Source organism: Wasmannia auropunctata, unplaced genomic scaffold (genome assembly GCF_000956235.1).
Source record: "Wasmannia auropunctata unplaced genomic scaffold, wasmannia.A_1.0 LD335996.1, whole genome shotgun sequence".
NCBI classification, from domain to species: domain Eukaryota; kingdom Metazoa; phylum Arthropoda; class Insecta; order Hymenoptera; family Formicidae; genus Wasmannia; species Wasmannia auropunctata.
The window spans coordinates 2,536,971-2,562,437 of record NW_012026894.1 but is presented as its reverse complement, the minus strand read 5'-3'; the positions used below and the strand labels follow the sequence as shown (position 1 = coordinate 2,562,437).

Below are 25,467 nucleotides of genomic sequence, written 5' to 3'. Positions count from 1 at the left end.
AACTTATTGCGCTGCCTAAAATTCCGCTTCCGTGTAATCAGGTCGCGTTGGTAAAAAATTTTTTCATTGAATTTCAAAGAGGATTTAATTGCGACGAGCTGCTGCTCCATTACGATCGCCAATGCGGGCGTTGGTAAATTTACAAATTGTTCAAGAAGGGAGAGGAAACCTATCCTATCTCCTAATCCTAATCGAATAGTTTCGTAGATAGGTATTGCCATTCAGAAAATTGACGGTCGTAAACATTCGAGGACGCGAGTTATTAATCCGACATGCGAGGAAATTACACGATTTAATGATATTAACTCTACGAACAATTAAATATTGTCCGATCAATCGGAACACCATGAGGTAATTGCAAACGTCATTTGTCAAGCATGCTCTCGATGACGTTCCTGATAAAAAGCTTTATTTTTAGCCTTCGCCAGTTTGCACTTACGTTGGATGGACAACGTTCCCGTTAACAAATACATCAGCCCGCAAAAGTAAACAAATCGAATTCTTTAACTTACAAGACAGTGGAGAGAAATTTCGGACACTCGCATCGTCATTCGGAGCTGTGTTCATTCCACGTACAACCGGCACTAACTGCGCGTCTTCGATGCGATCGGCGTCACGCGGTCGCGCGAACTTAATCGAGGGGACGAGCTCTCCTCGTTAGCGTCTCTCTTCGCGTCTGCCGGTGGCGCGTCGCGACGGCGATCGTCACCGTCGGCCAAGCCAAGCGCGAGGAAACGCCGCGCCCTGTCTCGGGACAGGGGGATCACTTGCGCGACGACGACGGTGGTGCACGGGTCACGGAAATTCGAGTCGTTTCACTCACTGGTGTCGGAGTTGTGCACAGGGGTGGTCGCCGGTGTGCTGGGGGCCTGATGCTGCGTCGACTGCGTCGGTATCCCGAGGGAGGCGAGGAGCGGTCGTGGCACCGCGCCCGGGGTGGCGCTCGGCGGCGGCGGGCTCTCCTGGCCTACGAGCAAGCTCGCGGGCGGGAACCCGAAGAGCTGGGATCACTGGAGCCTCGGCCAATAGTTACCCGCCAGGTCCGGGGTCTGCGAGGGAATCTGCACCGGCACCGAGACGCCGGCTGATATCACTCCTGGAACAGTTTGAGATGTCGGGGGATTGAGCGCATTTGCGACACGGCACGGAGAGACTGTCGAGCCACTGGGAGAACCGGAACGGGGAGATAAAAAGTAATTCTGAACAGGTGAAGCGGTACGAATGACGGGGGCTGAACCATGGCATACAAGAAGTAGAAATTTAATTTTCTCAGAGTATTCGATGGCCTCGAAACTGATGGATTATTCTTCGATAAAATGTAATTATCTTTGTTGCTTTAAATATTATTCTTCTCGTCTCATTGTTATTTAATAATTTAATTTATTTCACAATTTTATAACGCACTACACACACACACACACATATCTTCTTGATTAAGGCAATACAGTTCCAGCGATTCGCACGACGATCGTGCCGCAAGCAGAACGCGTCATTAATCGCGTGAAACGCAGCGGGACTAATTCGCTAAAAACAACCGAGTATACGTATTTACGGAAAACGACGTGAAACGTATTCGCGTGTGTCGCCCGCGGCAACGGTTGCATAAATAGGATTCGGTTATGATAGCACGCGGCGGCTTCGCATACACTTCTGCAATTTGAATTAAACACCTTAACGAGGTGCGTCTAATCCAATATAAACTTCCGCGAAAACATTTACGCTCTATGGGGCCTCGCGTCGCAACTTCGTTCCTCGCATGAGCTATAATTATGGCATAAATGCAAGACGGGTAATTTGGCGAACGTTACAACGAGGACGCGTGCCATAATTACGTTAACCGTGGCACCTACCTTTATTCGGTTGAAAGTTAACGTTATTCGGAATATCGATACGGGGGCTAATAGTGGTGCGAATGTACGAAAAAAAAAAAGAAGCGGCAATCCCCGTTTGCGCTACTGAAATTTGATTCGTCAATTTGATGACATATCAAATCGTGCTTTCGAAGGTAATCGATGCCGCGAAAAACAATTTTCTTGACCACGCGACTTGTTAGATTCCGACATTCAATCGCATCTTAGTAATCTCCAGAACTCCATCTTCGACTTCATATCCGAGGAATCCTGTCACCTCGATGTCGAGGGATTAATCGAATATCCGTGACTCTCCCGTTTACCACGTCCGCCAACTGCGAGGCGAACTCGCGCGGTTACGCTCGTTTCCGCGGTCGAATCCCCGCTAACTCCAGGGAGGGGGGCGGGAGGGGGGGGAAGAGGACGGCTACTTAACTATGAAAACGGCGCCGTTTGAGCCGGCAGGACAGGCGCGGCGCTAACGAGCGCGGTGAAAGTCCTTACGGCGCTCGTGCACGTAAAGCGATTATGATGGATAACCCGCGGCTCGTTCCGCACGTAAGGAGCAGGACCATGCGGGGGAGGGGGAGGGAGGCAGGAGGAATGGCGGGAAAACGAAGGGGGGCGAAAGAGCGGAAAGGAAGAAAGACGGCCGCGAGAAGAGTGTGCGGGACGGCGAGAGGGATAGCGGGGTGGGATACAGTGCGCGCGTGTTCCGCAGTATTCCACCATTCCGGCTTGCGCTCCGCTCCGTTCCTGTAGGTACGCCGCGCACCCCCGTATTTCCTCCCCTTTGGGTTCGCACGTTATTGAGCGCTCGCCCAGCCGAGGCGAGACCCAACCCATCCACATCCTCTGTTCACCCCTGTATATCCTCAGGAGGGAGAGGAAGCGAGAGAGAAAGAGAAAGAGAGACGCGGAGAAAGAGGCGAAAGGGAGCCCGACGGAGGGCGACGAGAGGGACGGATAGATAGATAGACACGAAGGAGCGAGCGGGTATACCCCTCCCTCCCCCCCCCCACGTTCGAGGGTGGAAGGGTATAGAGGCGAAGGGGGATGAGAGAAAGGGAGAGAAGACGAGGCGACGCGGGCTGCGAGAAGAGGCGCGACCCTCCGTGGCTTTCGCTAAACGGAAGACGAGAGGGTGAGATGTGGAGATAGACGGAGAAAAGGGATAATAGAGGAAGAGAGTCGGGAGAGAAAAGAAAGAGCCGAACGGAGGAGCCAACCGGCATGTAAAAAGAGAGAACAGAGAAAGAGAGAGTGAGAGAGGAAGAGAGAAGTTGAGTCGAGAAAATGGAAAATTCACCAGCTACATCGGCGGGGTTGGAAAACCGCCGAACATCCCATTCTTCGATTCAGCCCAGCGGCGCCATGCGAGATTTGTTTTAAAATCCTTTTACAATTCCGTGGGCGAGCGTGGAGCCGCGACCGCGTCGTTGCCCGCTCGCTCTTTATATCTCTCTCGCGCCTCTCTCTCTCTCTCTCTCTCTCTCTCTCTCGTTCTGTTAGCAGGACTATGTAGATTGCGTGTGAAGAGGCTCCCACGTAATTCTCGACGCTTTATTTCGCGCTTTGAGCCGGCTAGAACACGAGGAAGAAACGGCGGCCGCGCGCCGGGTGAAAATTGGAAACGAAAACCTCTACTGGTTTTTGGCGAGGATTCGTTCGTTTTATCATTACATGTACTTATACATGTGTATTGCATCTATAGATGCGTGAAATTTTTTTAAATAATCTAAGCAAAGTTAAGAAAGAATTTTGTAGCTGCTGATATGAAGTACATGTGCAACGCTTCGATGTTTTTGCTAGTCAATGATCATATAATATAAAATTTTTACGCATATGAAATAACTAAGAAATAACGATTAGTAAAAACCGATTGAAAAGTTAAATGCGTTTAATCGGGGGAAAATTAGGAAAGATTTTAATTTAATAGAGAATGCCGTTTTATTATCAGTGAATGTTGTGAGAGACATGTACATCTAAGCGACATCGTTAGTTGCTTCCGGCGAGCATTAATTATTCCTGAGTCTCTGCCTAAATTATTCTTGGGTGACCTTGAAAGCACGAGACGCAGGGAACACAGCAAATTAATCGCGGCGAGAACTCACCGGTTGCGGTCGAGGTCGTCGGCTGGTAAGGTGCCCCACCTGGTCCGGCTGGTTGTCCCCCTGGCGTCGTGGGGGTGCCACCGTGAGACGTCGGGATGCCGCGATGCGGTTGCGAGTGCGCGGCCGCGGCCGCGCTGTGCGCGTGAGAGTAAGACTGCGTGAGCGAGTGGAGAGGCTCGTGGAACACGTACGCCGGGTAGCCCTCGGCGCGTTGCTGAAGACAGCTTCCACCCATTGACCCGCCCAGGCTGCTTGACATCGAGCTGCGGACGAGAAAAGCATCCATATCGAAAAACAACGAACAAGTCATATTGGCATGGATATTGGCATTGGCATGCATGAACGGTGAACTATAATTACGGTAATTGCATTTGCAAATGTTTCAGGATCTAAGATAAAAGTTACCGGGGAATATTTAACATTCGAAATTTTGAGATTTGTGAAAAGAATTAATCAAATTTCGGGCGGAGTTCATTGCAATTTTTTACAACAATGAATATCGCTATTATCGAACGATTCACTCTTGCGCATATAAATTTTACATTTGAGAAACAATGGTGTTGCTTTAACGCAAAAAATAAAAAAAAATAAAAAATTCTCTTACCTGTACGTGTCGGGCATGGTGGCGATCGGCTGCGGTATCGACGAGTACATGGCGTTGAATCCGGCGTTTAAGGGCAACCGTGGCGTAGCAGGGGTGGCCGCGGGAGGCGCGGCGCCGCTGCTACCCCCGCTGCCACCGGCGACCACCTGATCGACGGCGGCCCTCCTCTGGTTCCGTAATTTCTCCTCTCGACGCCACTTTGCCCTGCGATTACTGAACCACACCTGCAACCGACACAATGACGGTGCCTTTGTCACGATAAGTGTGCAGCCGCACACTCGGCGCTGCCGCCGCGCCGGCACGGTATTTCGCATCATCCGCACTCGTCCGCATTCGCACTCGTTCGCGCTCGTTCACGCTCCGCGACTCCTCTTCTGCTTCCTCACCGGAGAGAACGCCCTTTCCCTCGAACCACCCTGTGTTATCTCGCCCTCTTTCCCCCCTTTTTTCCCCGCCTCTGTCCGACCTCGAGCCTCTCTCGTGTACTTTCCCGGAGGTAGCGCGAAATCTAGCGCGCCCAGACACTCTTTTCGCATCTCATGTGCGAACAGAGACGCGCGAGTTTGCACGGAGGCGCTCCTCCAATTTGTTAATTGCGATTGAGCAGTTGTCAGACGGGAAATTGAGTTACTCTTGCTCGCTTGGCCCTTTCCCATGCGGCACCCTTCGCTCAGCGTCCCTCGCGCATCCTCTCTACATGTTTTTTACCTGCCGCCCCTTCGCTGTCGCGCTTACATACGCGTTCTCTTTTCAAGCCTCTGATTGTACTACAAATTGCATCGAGCATCCGATATCCGAGAAAGAGCGTACTGTAGGTAAAATTGTAGGTAATATACATCGAATATATAATACGCCAATCGCGCCGGGTCTCGCATTAATAGTATCGGGACGGGCCCGAAGGTCTCTCCGATTATTTCTATCTGCGATGCTATTAGATTTTTAAAACGTCGATTAACTTTAACCTTTATATATTCAATCGACTCCCCGTTTCTTCGCAGTACTATAATTAGAAGAAGCGTAACGTCAGAATTATATAAAAATGTGAGTGTATAGCGAAAAAGAATACAAAAGAATTAACAGCGGCTTCAACGACTGTTCTTTTTCACTATGCCGAGGCGATATCCCAAATAAAACGACGCGGGCTCGTATAATAAAAATCGAGACTTTATCGTTCCCTATACGCTACGCCTGCACGGATTTCCTGATTTTTGTGATTCCTTTCGGCGATAAGAGGATTCGTCCCCTTCGATATATCGGTTTTCCCTCGCCGGCACTTAGAGCAATCCACGAACCATGCATTTGGCTTTCACATCTCTTTTTTACGCGTCTATGTCGCAATACTGTTGTGTCGATTTTACACAGACGCACAATTATATGAATCTGTTACGCTCTTCAATTATCTTCATGTATAGAGAAATTTATGTCATTCTATACAATTACGCTTTACTGATTTTTGATTTTAATTATGGTTACAAATTTGTTCTGCAAATCAAAATGTTGCGTTGATATAAATGGCGTGCGTCACGAAATTAAACAGATCGATTATTAATGGAGAGGAAAAATTTCCCCCACAAACACCTAATAAATTATATTTAATGCAGCCGATAGTTGTGCAGTTACAGCGCAAGAGTTTTTGAAAGAGTAATCCGCATATTTTTGCATGCTAGTGCGCGCAGATGAAAATAGAGGACAAAGCAATAACGGCAATTTCCATTTCTGTCGATTTCGGCGTAACGAATTATCGCGTGTGCGATACAGGAAAAAAAAAGAGGGATGTTTTTCGCAGCGGAAAGAAATGCCATCAACGTAGAAATACAAGCCTTCCGCAATCTCACGTATAACGCCGCGCGCTACGAGGACGACGAGGGGGGCCCTCGATTGAATCAAAAAATAAATTCTATCCTCCTGTCCTCCCATTGGCGCAGCAAATCGTGTTCGACCACCCCACCGTCAAATATCTGCCATTCGCCCGCAGCGGGCTTCTTCCGCCCAATACTACCGTCCCTCGTAAACTCGTCCTCCCTCGTCCCGAAAACTCGTCCGAATCGATCCACGGCGAAAGTCCGTGATCCGAACACGTTCGGTCCTTATAGTGTTACCTACTCAAAGAGCACAGCTCTCCTCTCGGCGTCGTCAACGGCCGAAATGTGGTGAGGGACCGGTTTCCGACACTGGTTTCCGACCTTGAAACTTTCGACCTTCATTCACGATGTGCCGACTGAAAGCGCAAGAAATTCACCCGTTTACACCGCGCCTCGCCGGTGCTTTTCAGAAACTAATGGAGCGTACTGGATACTGTCACGCTGCGAAGTCTCTCAGTTTTACCGAAGAAAAGATGTGATGAACGATAAGAAATTAAATATCTCTATCCAGAAATCGCTTGGCAATGTTAATATTGATCACAACAGATCTCGTTCATAACTAACACATTCAGCCTTATGATTTAGCTATTTGCGCCTGCCTCATTTGGCGTCTCGGGGCCAAAAATCCCGCTTTAATCCCTCGTAGCGTATCGGCCATCGCGCTCGCACGAGTCGACTTAGGGAATGCCGCGGATGATAATCGGCCGACGACGTGGCGGTAGTACGGCGTGGCGAATCTCGTGGCCATGGCCGAGGTATATAGGTGGAAAAGCGAGGGATGGGCCAATCGGAGGGCGACCTCCCTGGGGACACGACCATGGTTGCCATGGTTGCGTCCGAGAACCCTCTTAGGCCTTTTGCGCGATCCCTCGCGGTTCGGGCGGGCCGCGTTTTACATGCCGCGCCATGCCGCGCCACGCCGTGCCGTGGCGTGCCGCGTAAATGTGCTCTGTGTTCCATTAGAGTTCCCGGCACTTCATTCTTCGTCTTTCACATACTTCGCCGTTCAACGATCGTCCGGCAATCGGTCCAACTCGGCGATCTCCGCGATTCCCTCTTTCGTCCTCTCCAGCAAGCTCTACTATCTTTTTCTCTCCACCCTCTTTCGGTTTCGCTCGGTCTCGCTCAGTCTTCCTTTCTCTCTTACCCTTTCTCTCTCTTTCTCTCTCTCTCTCTCTCTCTTTCTCTTCCTCGTCGAACTTCTCCTTTTCCCTCCCACGCCGGAACTCCCGGTTTCCTGCACTTAGCAAGATCAATACCAGCCAACGAGGCTTGAAAACATGCGTCAACATGGTCTTGCACTGTTTGTACGTCCACATAACGCTCAGCGCGCCCGGTTACTACCACCACACCGAACCCCGCCGGCCACTTCGTCGACCCTTCCGTCTCTTCATATCGCGATGGTGCAGGTGAGAGGCGGCAGGAGGTGGAAAGTAAACGCGACCAAACAATGTTCGATAAGGCTAGGTACGTATTAGCGGTTCGGCGTTGATATTAATTATAATTATACAACACGGCATTTTGCACCCCATGTATGATTAAAAAGTAAAGTGGTGTTATCGAAATGGGAGAGTTGCTAAACAACGTCAACATATATTATGGACACGGTTACATACGTACCGAGAACTTAAGCGCATTGAAAATAGCATTTCCACATTGTTAATAATTATTTAGAATGGATTACTATAGCAATGAGACGAAAATGTAATTGTGTCTAGCAATTGTATTGCAATTGTTAAATTAATTGTAACAAAATGTAACGAATAATGTAACGAAATAAAATGGGACTCTTAATGTAATCCATTGGATTCTGGGTAAGATTTAAGCAACATAAACATTAGAAAAATATATATACATATATATATGAAAAGCATAAAAACGAATTAAGCGCGTTACAGTTCAGATATTCAGATCTTTCAGAAACTTTCAAACTCTCGGGCTGTTTAATTTTTTTTTTATTATCACAGAAGTTAATATTTACGTTTCTTCCATTTTGATTATCGTAATTCTTCTACCAGTTGCAGCCTTTGCTACGTCACATGAAGAATATAAACTTGCCTCGCAGAAAGGCGATGGCGAACAGAGAGTTCATGGAAACTTTACGGAGGAAACGAACAAGGGTTGCAGCGGCACTACCCACTTTAAATGCGAGGTTTTGCGAGTTTTCCTGATCTTATAATTTAAATGATTCTTGGGTCTGTCGAGATTCTGTCTCTCGTTTTCCGTGATTCTTGACTTTGTCGATGCAATCAAAGATTCTTCGAATTTGTAAAATTTTCCAAGTCCCTCAGGAAGTCGGGCAAAATTCAATTCAATTATCGTTTTGCAACGTTCAATCCAGTAAAACATTTAGATTGTATAACTATGCTTCCATATTCTCATCATCGATCAAAATACATCTCATTTCATAGAATCTGATGCTGTTAGAATAGGATGTAAGACAAAATGAAATTTTCCATATGATTTCAACGTATGTCTTCTAAGCGCACATTTCCTGAGTACGAACAAATCAATTGTGCATCTTCCTACGTGTCGCAAACTGACGAGAAAAAAAAATCCCGCGCGCGCACATGAGAATACGTAAATGGCGGCGAAGGTAGTTCGGACGAAAGAGGTGACGAAATCCCATTGGAAGTCTCGCGGGCGGCATCAAGCTCTCACCGTCGGAGGTGTTTAATGTTCCCCACGTACGACCACGTGGCCGCACGTTAAAAGCGTTTAATGAAAGGGCGTCGTCGCACTTACGCCTCCGTTCGACCCTCCCGGGAGGGAAACGGGCGGAATAAGAAGAGCTAGAAAGACTTCCCCGCGCCCCGGGGGGAAAGCGTTTGCGAGGGCGAGGGGGTCGGAGAGAGGAGGACAGGTGGGTGGAGCGAAATGTCGGTAGAGGAAGCGCACACACGCCGCATTCGCACATTCACACTCACCTGGATACGTGCCTCAGGTAATCCGATCTTCTCGGCGAGACGCTCCCGTGCAAACACGTCCGGGTAATGTGTCCGCTCGAATTCTGAAACGAAACCAGTTTGCAACAAGTGCTCGTTATTTAGCCGCGTCGTCGGCATTAATTATCGCGATATACACGAAGCCGCGCCGGCCATCGCGTATTTTTCTTTCGGCCGAGCGGATTCCAGAGAGAGATCGAGCGGAGAAGAATGCCGAATATCTCGATATATCGGAGTATACCGATAGCGTTTGTATTAAAAATGTATGAAAAGTTTTAATTTAAAGCTCAAGAAAAAAAATTATAAAATTGCGAAGCATTACATCCGATTAAATTTGTGAAAAAAAAGGGATCGATCGAAAAAAGAGAGTACACAGTCGAGGAAAATCGCGTGAAGTCGTGTATACTTGAATTGATTTTCAAGATTGATAGCTTTTCGGATTTTCTACTGACCTTTCTCGAGACTGTCTATCTGCTCGTTAGAGAAGGAAGTTCGGTTGCGCTGCAATTTCCTCTTCAGCCTCAGCCGCACTTGCGAGTCCTCGTCGCCAGAGGAGTTGTGCTCCGAATTACCGTCCGAAGTCGTCTCCTGCTGGTGCGACAATAGAGACCCGGTGTCTGGAACAAGAATTAATTATCTTTCCTTCAGAATGTATTGTTTCAGCCATCTTAAAGATATTTTCCTCATTTACGATTACACAATGAGATTAATTTCATATTATGTTTGAAGTAGGTATATAATCACAAAACTGTCACATTTCGTCTTTCCTAAACTGTGTCGGGCCTCAAATAATTTTTCCATCGTTTTAAACAATAAAGATCGATTGTCCAAAATCTCCGGCATTTTTTTCTTACACATTGCGAAAAGCATCGATCTAATTAAGAGAACCTGCCTTTTCGCGGCAAAAGCAATCGGTCGATCCCGTAACGCGATCCGCCCGCGCCGTTCTCGAGATTCCTAGACACCGCCGCGCGTTCAGGCGTGCGCGACCGGTCTTCGGGGGTCGCCTCTCGTGTTGGTGCGTCGATTCGTACGCGCGCAAGGGTAGCCCCTCGTCAAGCCCCGTGGGCCGCGATTACTTTCCGCCTCCGCGCACTACACCCTCGTCTCTTTCCATTCCTCCCGGTACCTTCCCTGCGTCCCTCCAGGCCTCCACTCTCTATCCGTGTCCGTCCCTCCGTACGGCGGTGGATATATATATATATATATATATGTATATATACGCACACCCTTACGCTCGCGTGTATAGGTATGTATATACATATGTATTACGTACATATATATATATATATATATATATATATATATGTATGTATGTATATATACGTAATACATACCGTTCGCTCGTCAGCTGCTCGCTTTCTCGTTCGCTCATCTCAACCCCCGCGCAACCCCCAATTGGACTCGACCCTGCGAAACCCCCTCGACTAGAAATACCGGCACCCCAAACACGCCTCTTTCTTTCCCTCCGGTCCTTCCTGCCTGCCTCATCGTTCTAACCGTCAGCTTCTACCGCGTTCTTCTCCTTTCCGCGCGCGGCACCCACCCTCCAAATCTCCTCGCGAGCACCCCCTGCGCGTAACGACCAGACCGGGAACGATCCTCGGCGGTCCGCTGCAGACGGATCGTTGGCTTTAATTTTCTAGGTGACGACGCACGCCCGGCGTGCAAGAAAGAGAAGAGATTAGCCCGATGCTCTCTACAATCCGGCCGCTTAATGCGCCCGCTGTGGCCAAAGTGGCCGCGATCCGCCGTTCGATGCATTCCTGTGCATTCAAGTATTAACACACTATAAGCGGCACTTTGACGTATCCAGTAAGGCAGAAACTACTACCTTATAAGTGGCGACGCGATTCAAGACACACCTTAATACGAATTTTTAAAAAATCATTTACTGTTCCATTTATATTTGACTCAGCGTTAGTATTAAGTATTATTATCGTCATTTAAGTCATCTAGCACGCGAAGATGTACTTTGATATTCTAATACATATATATTAGAATATCTATCGATTGACATAAATAATTAAAAGACGATACACGAAATGAATTCCATAATTGCATGGAAAGGCATGGAATTTTGGAATTCGCGGAGAACAAGCTGCCGATGAAAGCACACTTTTCTACCTGTCACTTTATCACGGTTCACGTAATCTGCCTATTGAGGGCGGCTACATCTGGGTTCGTCATTCGTGTATTCTAGCTAAGAACCGATGCCGCAGGCCCGATTTTCGTGATCCTATTAGACTTATAGCGCTACAGGATAGATCCTTTTTCCCTACTCGACCGCATATGTGCACGTACATGCATTGTGCGAGGTGTCGAGGATCGAGAATTGCACAATGCAACATACAATTCTAGCGTATCGAGCGAAATGATACGAATAGAGAAGATGCAACCATTCGAAGATATCTCTTCAAAAGTAAGATTGTATCAAATTTACAATAGCAAATATTCGTTTGTCGAAATTTTAATTAAATTAAATTTTGTATTAAAATTATGATAGGAATCTTTTTTTTGCATATAAAACTTATAATTTTTATTCATGACATAAAATTATTTTCTTTTGATATCGATATTTCTTTCATTTTTTAACTATTTGATCAAATTAATTAATCGAAATAAAAGAGAGACAACAGGAAAATAAATTAACGTTGGTTTGCATGATCTCTAAAATGATAATCAAAACGTGTCCACAAAAATAGCGAATAATTCAACAAGCACTTCATCGTGAAGCAAAATCGTGAACTTACCGCTTCGCTTTAACAAAGAATCGTCACGCCCGTGAAGCTGGCTACCGGGCAGAAGAGTCTGGCCGGATCCAGGAGTCGCCGCGGTTGGAATTCCCGTGGCCAGGGGATGATGGGGAGGTGTCGCCGAATACCATGCTGGCGGCCAGCCTGCTGCTTGCCCGTTAAACATTCTCAGCTTGTCGTAGACGCTCTCGGCACCCTGATGCGCTTGCACCGCGGCCGCCTGTTGCTCCTTCTGCGAGGCCAAGTTCCTGAGTACCCTGTTAATGGACGACACCTACAAAGAGACGGAAATTTTCGGTTAGAATCAATTCCAATCATTTAATTAATTCAATCAATATGAAAGCATCAAGAAGATGCTATAAAAAAATACTGTCAGCTATCTGTATTTTTTATTAAAATTGCCAGCAACAATTTTTATAAAAATTACAAATAAATTCGTAACCATAAATTTGTTTACGTATCTTAAAAATATAACCAATTATTATTATTATGCATATTTGTTTACCTTTCTCTAAATTTTAAATTTGATATTATTTTAAGGAAAAATAGCATTTTAATGATTAGGTAAAAAAATTTTAATATTGAATATCTCTAAATATAATTCAACAAGCAATTTGAAACATGACTCGCTCATATATTGATTAATTTTCAATAATTTATTTGATTCATTGTTAATCCAAAAAACTGTTGAAACAATTACCATGTTTTTTTTTTCTAATTTTTTGGCACAAAACTGGTGATTCAGAGAAAACGTTGCGCCGTTTTTTGGCACTAATGATACGCGATGTATCCGTGTGCACAAGATACACTTCCATCGTCCATTCTCGATCGAAGGGAAAGGGAGACGGAGAAAGAGGTTGGCGTGGCGGATCGGGGCGAGGTTCTTTGTAAAATCTCGCAGCCGCAGCCACTCGTCGTCGCACGAGAATCATTTCCGTCGTCGTAGCTGCGCACTGATTGTCCGTCCCTCGCCGTCGCCCCTTGCGCGCGGGATCCTTCTTCCTCTTTTTCGTCCTCCCGCGGTCGCGGGTTGCGAAGGGGGTCATACCCAGATGAAAGGACACCGCCATCCAATTATTATTACATAAAACGGTCTCCACGGCTCTTCGTTCCCCACCAATCCAGTGAGGGGGGGGACAGGGGAGGACGGTCGTCATCGTTGTCGTCTTCACCTTACGCCCGCAACCGAGCCACTGGCTAACTCCAAAGTTATAACGAGCCGGCGTATAGCACAGGGATCCAAGCATTGCGCTCTCAACTTGCACATAATGGTCCTCGGCGTGCTCCATACGCGCGCCAACCCCCCCATCATTCCACGTCCTTCTGCAATCGACGCCGGGCTCGGCGCAGCAGCCGGATATATACACAGGCGTTAATGCAGCGCGGACGTCGGATATCGAGCGGAGCTTCTTAATTACGAGGTCGACAAGCTTCGACAAGGGTGGCATGAGTGCGCAAAGCCGATCCTCCTCGCGTAGTTTGAGTCAAAACCGACGGAATAATGGCCGGGTGACGCCGAGAGGACGTCGCCGCCGTTAGGATAGCGCGCTGCACGGCCGTCTATTAGAGTTGAATTAAAGACGAGGAACTCTCTGACTTCAAGGGTTTGATTACGTTCGGATCGAATATTGCATTTTGTTATAATACCGTAGCTTGGTAAATACACGTAATTCTTTTACGTAAAAGCCATCAATGTGATAAGAATGGTTAGGTGATACGAGGGAGGAAAAAAAAATAAAGTCTTGTTCCAGTCTCTCGCGATGGTATATTAGAATATTGGGAAATATCGACTTTCATCGATCACATCCGTTACGTCCGGGGCTCATCGAGCGTACGTAACTTCCGCCGTCTCGATTCGTTCCGACGCTGCGAGATAGTAACAGGCGAATAGCGGAAGCGACGTTTCGAGACGAGTTAGCTCCGGCTAACCCGGACCAGGCTCTCCGTCATCAAACCGTCTATCCAGCCTGGATACCCGGAGAGAGAGAGAGAGAGAGAGAGAGAGATATCCGAGGTTGTACGCTCCGTACCGCTCCACTCTCGCCGCACAACAGCCGCAGCGTCGATGCAGGCCATTACACGCGCGACCGGACACGAATAATTGTGCAACACGCTTAACTGATCCCATTCACCCTGATTCTACCCGCTCCCGTCCGCTCTCGCCGCCGACTAACCCCGCGCGCACCCCCGACACCAACCCCCGACGCGATGTGTACCAGCCGCAATAGCCAACATCACCGCCAATGCTACCAACGATCCACCAGTATAGTTGAGAAAAGATCGAAACGATCGAAAGAACGATCTGTCGATCAAATAACGTCCCTTCTCTCGATTCTGACTTTGAATTACTCGCGCAAATAATTCTGGACTGATTTTCGGTTCACTGATTTCAAGAAATTCGTACATTTGCCTACATATAAGTTCTATATTTCATTATTTTAAAGAAATTTTAAAAATTCATTGTTATTGATAAAACGGATGTTTGCCACTTTAGAAAAAATATATGATATAAATATTAAATGCATTAAGAGATGAGATATACACTATTGAGCGATGTTCTCGAATGTAATCTCGCCACTGGCCGGGCGCATTACACGCTTGACGACAGGAGCGCGTGGCTAGACGTTCTGATTGATCATCCTAGAATCCCCAACGTCCACTCCCCCCCCCCTCCCTCCCTCCCATCAACCTTCTTCATTCGACAGTTCCTAGGAACACACCGGCAAGAGAGAGTTTGCTTCACAAGCCGATGGATAACGACTTGTACGCGTGCCATCCCCCTCGGTATTCCTGACGGGCAGCCGATAAGAGGAGGGGGAGGGGGTGGGTGAGATGGAGGGATGCTGCCCAGTAGAGAGAGCGTCGTCGGAGGAGCACCAGACGAGGACGATCGACCTTCGAGGATATTTCGCGCGCGCGGTCGAGAAGGGAGGTTTGGGTGGGCAGGATGTTTGGTAGATGGACGGACGTACAAGCGGAGAGGATTCTTCGGGTTCGGAGAAGGGCGATCAGCGCCCGGGAGGGTGGACAATGCCGAGGTCCGCGTAATGGACCGATTACCCCACCCAGCCGATCGTATTGACGAGACTTTGATTAGGGTCGAGTGGCCGGATCCGACGGGTAAGTACACCCGACCGGCTGCGCGCCACGATAAGTCGACGGCGGATTACGCGTAAACTTATACCGTATCCAATCAACGGTATGGCGCCAACACAGCGGGAAATTTATTCGCGCGGTCGCGAATTTATGCGCGAGTCGAGCATAAGCGGAATATGCGTAATCTGCTCGTTTCAACTCGCCTTATTCTAATCTACGGTTATGCTTAGCGAGATAGAGTCAATCAAGACGTTTGCCAATTTTTATCATCTTTGCATCTGACAAGCCGCGTCTTCCTCAAATTAAGCACGTGTCTCAACAATCTGACTTTTGTTTACTTACGCTGGGTATATTGTCGTTATTGCAAACGCCCTCCTGCAAAAGTCGGTCGCGGATCTCCCAGGCGAAGATCGAGGGACATTCTCGTTTGTAGTCGGCGATTTTGTTGACCACAGGCGTTGTCGCCACTCGCGGCTTGCTACCGCCGATCGCCCGCGGCTTGATCGAGCCAGTCTCGTAATACCTGCGAAAAGAAGAATTGTTATTTTCGCTTAGTGTACGTTAACAATACGTCGTAGAGTCTTTTAAACAGTAGTATGGCTACCGAAATAAAATACGGTGCTTTATAAACGAGAAATCGTTTAGATGTTGAAAGCTAGCTTTATTAATACTCCGTGATTTGCAGAAATCATATTTATATTCACGGAGATTGTTGCTACATAAAAAAACGGAAACATAACGTAACATCCGCTTGTTATTATATATCCAATTATTTTTAAATCTCCTGCAGCATTAATGAATCACTAAAAATAGAAGAAAATCCTGTGAGTTTTGCCGCAAATTTATCGATTGGCCGCTAATTGCATCGGAGGAGGCACAAGCAGTTGTGTCTTGTGGCCATTGAACCCGATTGATTGGATCTGCCGGTAGACAATGGCAAATCAAATTCCGTTGCTACGCAAGCTGTCGCGGAACGGTTTAATTTCCTCAACTCGCTCATCCGCGATTTCGAGGATTATATAGGAGAGATCGAGACGCGGCGCGGCGCGGTTACTTACCTGCCGAGGATCTTGGAGACGCATCCGTTGCTGACCTGCAGTATGCGCGATATATCGCACGGTCTGGCCCCGCTATGGGCCAGCTCGACGATCTTCTGCCTCGTGGAGTCCGGCAGCGGTCGGCCGTTGACGTAAACGCCGCCAAGCTGGTTAACCCCACTGTGTCCTGCAGCCGAGCACCCAAATATTGAGTTCTGTCCGACCATACCCCCGCCAATACCCGCGCCACCCCCGTGCATCAAGTCCTCCTCTGTGAATCAAAACGCGCACAACGTATATACGTCACCTCTCCGCCAGAGAACATCTGATTGGTAAACAGCGGAATAGTACGCCGCGCCGTGTACGCGTTCTTATTAGTCTAATTAGCGCTCGCGCCCGTCGCACCGGAATCCGGAAGCGTCAGATTGAACGCCAAGGGAGATGTTTGCGCCGCGATCACACGCTCCGCCGCCCTGCGGATGTCACGTAACGAAGATCAGTTTGACCCTTGCGCGCCGATTAATTCGCTGCCGTGTACCTTATTACGGTTACATCTGCGTATACGGCGTGTGACGTGCGAGCGGAGGAATCGCCGAAACGGAAATATATCGCGTAGATACATTGGCGACGGCGGTAATTGCGACGCGAGTGGACAATGGCTGCAGGTATAACGAATAGATATACGGTACGGTGTCGTGTAATTCGATCATTACGTGAGGAGGCTTCAGAAATTGTAATAGTTGCGATACAGCTTACAATGTATTAGATGCATGTACAAGCGGAAATGCATTCGACTTGTCCAGGGAATACAATGTTAAGACAATTCAAATGACATTGAACATTATATATTATATATATATATATATATATATATATATATATATATCTTATGATGAACAAAACGACTTTTCATGTACGTGTCCTAATGCGGGCAAAAGTGGACCTTTCAACTTTCCTTGACACTTTGTTAAATTCCCGTGGACGACACGAGGAAAAAGATGCAACGCGAGAGAGCGCCGTGACGGCGCGCGGATGACGGGAGACTCGAGAAGCCGGCGTTACTAAATGCATCTTGCAATTAACAAATTTAATTAATTCCCGCTTTTACGCCGCGCAAAACGACAAGAAATAGTTGGAATGTAATCTTGGATGGCTTGCACCGCCTTTGTCGCTGCGCGAAATCCACTTCGTATAACGACACGAAGTGGTTTTCTCGCTCGCTGTCTCGCCGCCTGTCTCCCTTCCTCTCGTACCACCACCTTCTGTCCTTACGCCATTTCTGTCGTGCCTCGTTTTCGCCGATGCGAAAGGATCGGAGATCGTCGCATCTTACGATCAATCGACGTTGTAAAAATGTAAAAAGAAGGTCCTTTGACAGAGGACACGACGATTTTTTCAGAAGCCAATAATTCTTAATGACTGTAATCATTGAATCAGATCGAAAATTTAAGTCGTAAAATCGAAGATATTTTATATTGTTACAGAGTCTTATAACGTATAACAAATATGTTACAAGACTCTGTTTTATACAAGAACCACGATTTTTGAAACTTTAAAAATTAATGGCAAATATTTTAAATTATTTTAGGAAATTTTTACAACTGACAGTATGAAGCTTATGTCTTATTAATTTCTATACAGATCCATCCGCCTCTGGCGCGGATGTCTTTTTTTATCCGCGCAACTATCTGGCAATAACAGATCCGTTCCACAATTCTATACTTATTGCGGAAGATTTCCCGGCTCCAGTCGTCCCTGCATTATAACCAAAGCTTTTTAAGCGAGCTTCAAGCACGCTCTGAAAGGAATGGAATATGGTGATGAAGAACGAGAAGCGAGAAATTGGAGTCGAGAGTCTTGTTACAAATAATTCTGCGGCGAGGTAACGCGGAAATTTTCGAGGGGGTACTTCTTCTTACCCCACCATTTTATCATGGCATCCGGATGCCACGATTCGCAAATGCAAGAGAGAAATAATGTCATCCTTTTTAGAATGCGACTTTATAACTGTATTTAATTTCATAGCCCCCTTATGGCGACGAAATAATATGGTGAAGCTTTGAAATACGTTGAGAAATATTTTGCGAAATTTTCAAGAAACATAGAAAAGCTTAAATAGATCGGATAATTCATGGCGTGATTCAGAATGTCAAAATATAACATCAAAAGTGATTTTACGGAGAAGGAATTGATCTTCTTTATCTTGTCGATCGTGTGTAGTCGCTTTCCGCGAACTTTGTTGCCTCGGTGAGTTCAAAGTTTCTTTGATTACGCGCACGGCGCGACGACGATGATAACGATAAGAGCGAGACGTACTCCTCAAATTAAAGTGACACTCTCCGCAATTTTTTTTAAGATGATATATCCTTTGCTCGAATTAATATAAAAGCACACAGATCCTCGAATTACACGCAGCTGTCATATCATGTATTATAGATATTATAATTTCTAAAAAAAAAATTATAATTTCTATATATATTGTATCATTTCATCATGATGCGACATAAATACCAAAGATAAAATCTCTTGCAATGATTCATTAATTTATTAATTCGTTTTTTTTTTCGCGCGCACGCGCGCGCGCGCGAGTGCTGTGATTCAATTTTCATTTAAATTAGTGAAACACTATTCAAATATGGACAGGTACTATCCGAGGACACTTCGTCTCGCACTCTTCTGAATCACTTTATCCTTTCGACAGAGTAATTTGTGTTAAAAATAGGCGACGGTGAAAGCGAGGACGCGTCGCGACGGCCTCGTCCTTTGAAGGGACGGCACATGAGTCTGTGCTGTTTTTCACAAGTTTAATTCGTTACAAAGAGGGGACAAGTGTGCACGACTTAGCTGTACACGTATATACGCGCGCGAGATTCACCCCTTTCGCTCATCGTCTTTTGCCTCGCGCCCTTCTCCCCGGAGGGAGGGAGGGAGAGGGGGAGGGACGACCACCCCCGACAGAGGGGGATGATGTCGGCGAGCTAGGGCTCGAATATCGCCCGAGCCCGACGCCGTCGACCCGTGCACACACCCGCCGGCCGCACACATTCTTTATATATAATTTCGCGTTAATCTACGCGGCGGTGCGGCGCAAAAGCGAGTCGCGCCGCAAAGTGAGGCAAAAAGGTTCCACTTGGCTAAGCGTGAAACGGGACACAGATTAAATCCCATCCTGTGCAACCCCGGCGCACGACGTCGCGGCACCCTCGTCCTCCCCCCGCCCCCCGACCTCCCTGCGTCGGTTCGCTCGGTCGAGCCATCCCTCCCCCTTTCCTTGCCACCCTCGCCAAACATCCCCCGCCTCCCGATCCCCGCGCCGGGCGAGAGGCGGTCTTTATGCGCGAAAACGATCCGCCGGTATTTAAGATGCGCGAATAGACGCGACGAATCGTCGAATCGGCGTCTCACGCGAGTCGACTTTGTAATTGGCGCCCCTCGGATGGAATTTTTGCGAGGTCCGCGCGCTTGACAGCAGATACGGAAGTTAACTGGAAGATTTATTTTCTGCTGGAGATCTCTCGAGTGTCTGAGCGTTTGTAAGAAAATCGCGGAAACGCAGTAATGTTGCCCCCGTCGCCGAAATTTTCGAAACACTTAATCAATTTCGTGAGTCACTGTGTATACCGTATCCTAGACGAACAAACATTAAACCCGTTGGAAAGGAACGATTGATCGTTACCCGATAATAGAAACAAAACAGCTCAGCGGAGCGGCTAATGCGCCACTCCAATTTCCAACGATGACGGAAAGTTTGCAGCGGAATAGTTGTTTAATGGGATGTAATAATAGTTTGCGGGTAATTAGTCCCGCGTTGCGACTCGAAACCGGCCGAACGTAATCAGTTACAGAGTGTGCCGGATCCGAATTCATTTAACGAACTGCTGTTTATCCGTCGACATCCATAAAAAATATCGCTTTCGCGGCCAAATTGCTTTCACCTCTCGTCGTTGCGTCGCGCATACGCTAAATAATATAATTATGCGCGCCGACCGCATTAATTAGACGCATAAATCGTCCAACTCTCGCGAGCTTGATATAATAGAAGCGATTACAAAACGGATATTTCGCGGTTGCGGTAATACAAAACGTGTTATTAGAACAGCCGGTGGGGAAAAAAAAAAGACATTTGCGAGTCAGCCGGTTTGGCGGCATTGTAAGCGCGCACAATTCGGGAATTAACGAACATTCGCCGTGCGGCTCAATCGTTTACATTGAAAATTAAGGTAAACGTGACAGCAAATAACTAATAATTTGACAAATAACGAGGATGAGTGGGTCCAAGAAACTCCGGAGAAAGTCGTCGCGTTAACGCTCTCGCTGAACAGTTTACGAGATCTAGTCGCGCTTATTTCCAGCGACAGATCCGGAGTTTGTTAGCGGCATAACGGCTGGGCCGGTCGGGTGCGCTTCTGCAGAAGTCGACGCGTTTGTCGAGTGTCACCGGTTAAACGTTATTATCACGTCGGTAGAGATTCCGAAGGATGAGCAAACCGTGGGGGAGAGGAAGGGGAGATGCCGGGGTACAGCCTCCGAGCGTTTCGTGATAAACTCGCCAGGTACCATGAAGAGCGAGAAGGGGAGAAAGTGAGAGAGAGAACTTCATCTCGTGCGCGTCTTTCAACGACATCAAAGATGGCGTGCCAGGCATACGCTCTCTAATGAGTTGAATCGCGGTAAGAGCGCTCGCGCCCGCTTCCCGGAGCGACGACGAATTCATTACGGACGGTGTTAAGAGGCGGCAGCGCAGTATTAGCAGCCGCCATTCCCCCCTCGGCAGCGCATACTCATTACCGCGCCCGTTATTATTGACACCAGTGTGTAAGGCAGCTCGCGAGTATGTGCCTTCTCCTCCTGTAGCTTTTCGCAGGTAAATACCGAACCGCGTGGCCGCGGGGGTTAGTAATCGTACGTTCGCGGCGCGTTCGTTCGCTATTCACGGATAACAAGATGCTTCACGCGGGAATACGCGAGATAACGCGATAATCTCGACGCCGCGCCGCGCCGCGCCGCTGCAGCGCTGCGCAACGATTAAATAAGTTTTGCGCTCGGTAAACGGGATAACGGACCGTGAAATCCCGACTCGATAAACGCTCATTGTACGAAGGGGGCTATTGTCGTAACGAGCGAAGGCGACAGCAATCCTTAATATCATCGAAGTATAATTGTTATTCGGTCTCTCGTTCGATGCGTATAGTTTCCTCGTCACGTCATCGACATTCTACTGATTTTTAAATCCTTCGTGCTTATAAACGAGTTAAATTCAATGCTGCACACTTGACAATTGTGAATAAAAAAATGTTGTGAATATAACGCAAAAGGATTTATTAGCTTAAATTAAATCTTCAATAAGTTTATCGATTAATTAATGAGTACTTTTCGTACGCAAAATTGTCCCCGAGTCCGCGTGCAGCCACCTTCAAATTAACAAAATGCCTCGCACGGTCGTATCTTCCGTCACAATATGCCGGCAGCCACGCACAGAGCCGGAGAGCCAAACTGGCGCGTATTGGAAGCTACCCTACACGTATATATACCTACGGGCAAAAGTTATCGGCGTGTCTCGCGGACGTATTGCGGAGCCATGGTCTCTATTGATTGGTCGCGGGGATAATCCCGCGCCGCCGACATTTATTACCCCCTTGGAGCCAGCGGAGGCAGGTAATCTCCGCGACCTCCGTGCTCTGGCACGCGCGAGATCCGATCCAGAGAGCTCCCGTAACCAACGCGCTGGGCCCATAACCATTAACAAATCTCGTGTAGCGACGAGAACGAAATAAAGCGCTCTCGTGAATCGGCCGTTTGATTCCAATAGCTACCGGGGGTTTTTTTTATGGAGAATCGAAGTAAGAGGAATCGCGTGCGCTCTCTCTCTCTCTCTCTCTCTCTCTCTCCTTGATATATATACGCGTAATGTATATTGGAGAAAAAGAGAGAGAAAGAATGCCAGAAGAGGCAAAGACTGGTGGTTGGACGAATAAAAGAGGGGCGCGCTCGTGCCACGCGAGCATTGTCCGCCTCTGAAGCTATACACGAATGCGAGGAGGGGGCATTATAGGAAGAGAAAGAGGGGGGAGGGGAAGCACTTACCCTCCTACAAGTCCTATTATGATCTCGCGTGGGCCACAGCCGCGTAACGCGATCCCGCGTCTCCCGCTCTCTCGAAGCGAAGTGTGGGTAACTCCTCGACCGGAGAAAGATTACGTTGCGTCGAGACAAATTGGCGGTGTAAGCGGCCCCCTCCCCCGCTTATTGTCGGGGGGGTACGAAGGAAGGGAGGTCCGAGGCAAGACCGATTGTTGCCGGCGCGTCGAGGTCGCGAGGACGAATCTCTCGAGGTGCAAGAGGGCCAACCACCCTTCGCCTCGGACGGAATCGCTGGCGAAGGGGCCGCTGGCCCGACAGAAGCCGACCAAAGGCGTGTCAAGTTACCAACTAACCCCCGGGGGTAACCGCGAGCTCACCGTAAGCTCATAAGCGTACGCGTATTTACTCGTCCCTTCTCTCGTATAACTCATCACGACTTCGCTGGAAGGGGCTGCGAGCTTATCAAATACCATCTACCTTAAGAAAACTTTGATTCACGTGTATATTACGATTTGCTTGTCGCCATTAAGTTAAGGGTAATACGACGCTACACCGAGCAACTCGCGCCCCTATCCGTCTGCTCGAGTATCGAGCCCCACGAATGACAGCACGACGACATGGCAATAATACAATTACACGCCGTGGAAACAAATATCAAGATTGTGTGCTAATCAATTTGTTATTGTCCAAAACGTTTCTTTGTCACTAGACTACAATCACTAGAACATACTTTATCCTGATATTTAAGACTTTATGAACTAAAAAAAAAGTATATCAAATTGAACATTATGCATACGTAAGCGTTATATGTTTAAGCGTGACATTACAATATCTTTAATATTTGCTAAACGTTGTGTAATTCTTAAAACTTTCAGTGAGATCTTTTTCAACTTTCTTAAGTCTTCATTTAAGTTCTCTTATAGAGTTAATGAGAGTTAGCGTAATTGATTCTTGGTTACTTAATTAGGACTGCAAGGATACATGCGCATACTTGTGAGTTAATGAACTTGTATGAATTGATTAGTGCAGTCCGTTTAATCGCTTCTTACTCTAATCATCTAACTTGTCAGTCAAATTGTTTTGCAAGAAGCCGTTATAATTGAAGAAAATGCGCGACAGTCCAGGAATTTTTATAAAATGAATCAAATTTTTCTGCGTCATTCAGTCTGACACAATATTAACGGGTGGATCAAATTTTATAAAAATTTTCTCATCCCTTTACCTTACTTCGATTTCAGCGTACTTACTTCTCCAATTAAGATTTTTTGAAAAATTATTCTTACATCACTCTTATAATTCCCAGCCACAGATTCATCATTTTTATCTCGCTCACTTAAACAAAGTGTTCGGTATAATTGACGATGTTTTCTCGCAAAGAACAAATCAATTACGGCTCTCGCAAATGACTCTCTTCACCCTGACAAGAGTTTTCGCCGGCAAAGCTCATTTGCCGACCGAATTTAGAAAATCAGCTATTTGTTCGGCGATTATCGACCACCTGGCCGTGGTCAATACTACTCCGGTCAATCGCCAAACACCTCGTTTTCTCGCACTGTGGCATCGCGTAAATTAAGTAAATAGATTCGACCGACCTTTATGCGGCATCTTCCAAAAGGGCGGCTCGGGGGTGGGCGAGCAAGGGTTAGCCACCCCCGCGCCCAACAGGGTTCTTGCCGCGTGCAGCGCCGCCGCCGCCGCCTCCCTGCTCCGCACTGCCGCAGCGCTCGGCGGGTATTCCGGAGCGCTGTCACTTTCGGCGATGCCGCCGCCACCGCTACCTCCGCAAGGACGAAGGTGCAGGCTCAGCCGACCGCCGCCGACCGTGCCGCCTCCGCCGCCTCCGCCGCCGCCGCCGCCGCTGCCGCCGCCGCCGCCGTCTCCACCGCCGCCACCTCCGGCCACGCTAACACAATGCTAGAATCATTCGAAATAGCTCGGTCAGTTTCCCCCTCGCTGCGATCTGCTTTTAATTAGACGCTTTCGCACCTAATCCGCTACGGGAAGAGAGAGAGAGACAGAGAGAAAAGAACATCACATGAAGTGAAAGAGTATTGATTAAATAATACCACGTATTCATTTTAGAATAAACGCTATTGCGTTACTTATGAAAATAAATCTGATAATTGGTGCGCTTATTTCAATGGAATATAACCTGTGTTCAATATTATACTTTTTATAGAACTTTCAAAGAGGAAGTTTTTACTTTAACTTTCTCGAAAGGTAAACGCAATTTTATATCTATTAAAACAATATCTTTATGATTGTACGTACAGTACTTGGTGTAATATATCTTTGAAAAGAAAACATTTTAAGAGGAAAGGAAATAGCAATAATTTTCTCTCTCTCTCTTTCTCCCTATCTGTGTTTGATTTAGAACAAAAAATAAAAACAGAAAAAATCCATCATCGTTTTCACAAAAAAAAAGACATGTTGATCGTAAACATGTTAAAATTCGTATAACATGCTATAACGCGGATACCGTATTATCGGAGCTGGATAATATCGCCGATAATGCCGTAACTCTCACGGGGAATATATCGCTGCGCGATGATTATTTAGTGCGGAGCGCGCGATCAAAAACCAATTTCGGGCGTAACGACGTAACGTATCGAGAGCATGGATTATTAACAGACGCGAGCGCGTTTCGATTTACAATTTCGCGTCGTTCTTAATCGCATTGCGAAAATTTTTTACTTGGCGATACGCGAGAGAAAAAAGGTATTACGCGACAAAAAAAAACACTCGGCCAACGACGCGGCGCGTAGCCGACGCGCGTAGCCGACGGGCGAGCATCGGTGTTAACGATTAACGAACGGCTGACGCGCAACGGCCGAAATAATTTTACATACGTTCGCAATAATTTTATAAATTCACGGCAATTTACGAAAATTCAATTGATCCCTATACCTTTCCGCAGTGCGGTGCGGCGCGACGCGACGCGTCGTATCGCAGCGCGACGCGACGCGACGCGACGCAACGCGACACGACGCGATGCGTTGCACACGCCCTTCCGCGCGCGTAAATAACGCGGCTTCAAAGAACATAATTCGGGGGATTATCGCCCGCGAAGCGCGGTAAATATTGGCGCCGTCGAAACTGGTTCGCCAAAAGCAAATTTCAAA

General features: G+C 47.3%; 1 protein-coding gene across 1 annotated transcript; it reads right to left on the bottom strand.

Annotated features, from left to right (window-relative positions):
* Positions 1-1,007: 1,007 nt before the first annotated feature.
* LOC105453699 (paired box protein Pax-6) lies at positions 1,008-23,950 on the bottom strand. The gene is made up of 9 exons (XM_011695860.1): positions 23,938-23,950; positions 16,286-16,535; positions 15,570-15,750; positions 12,129-12,405; positions 9,828-9,992; positions 9,358-9,440; positions 4,569-4,792; positions 3,965-4,227; positions 1,008-1,096 (listed from the first exon to the last, which is right to left on the bottom strand). The coding sequence occupies exons 1-9, from the start codon at positions 23,948-23,950 to the stop codon at positions 1,008-1,010; spliced, it is 1,545 nt and encodes a 514-aa protein (XP_011694162.1).
* Positions 23,951-25,467: the final 1,517 nt, after the last annotated feature.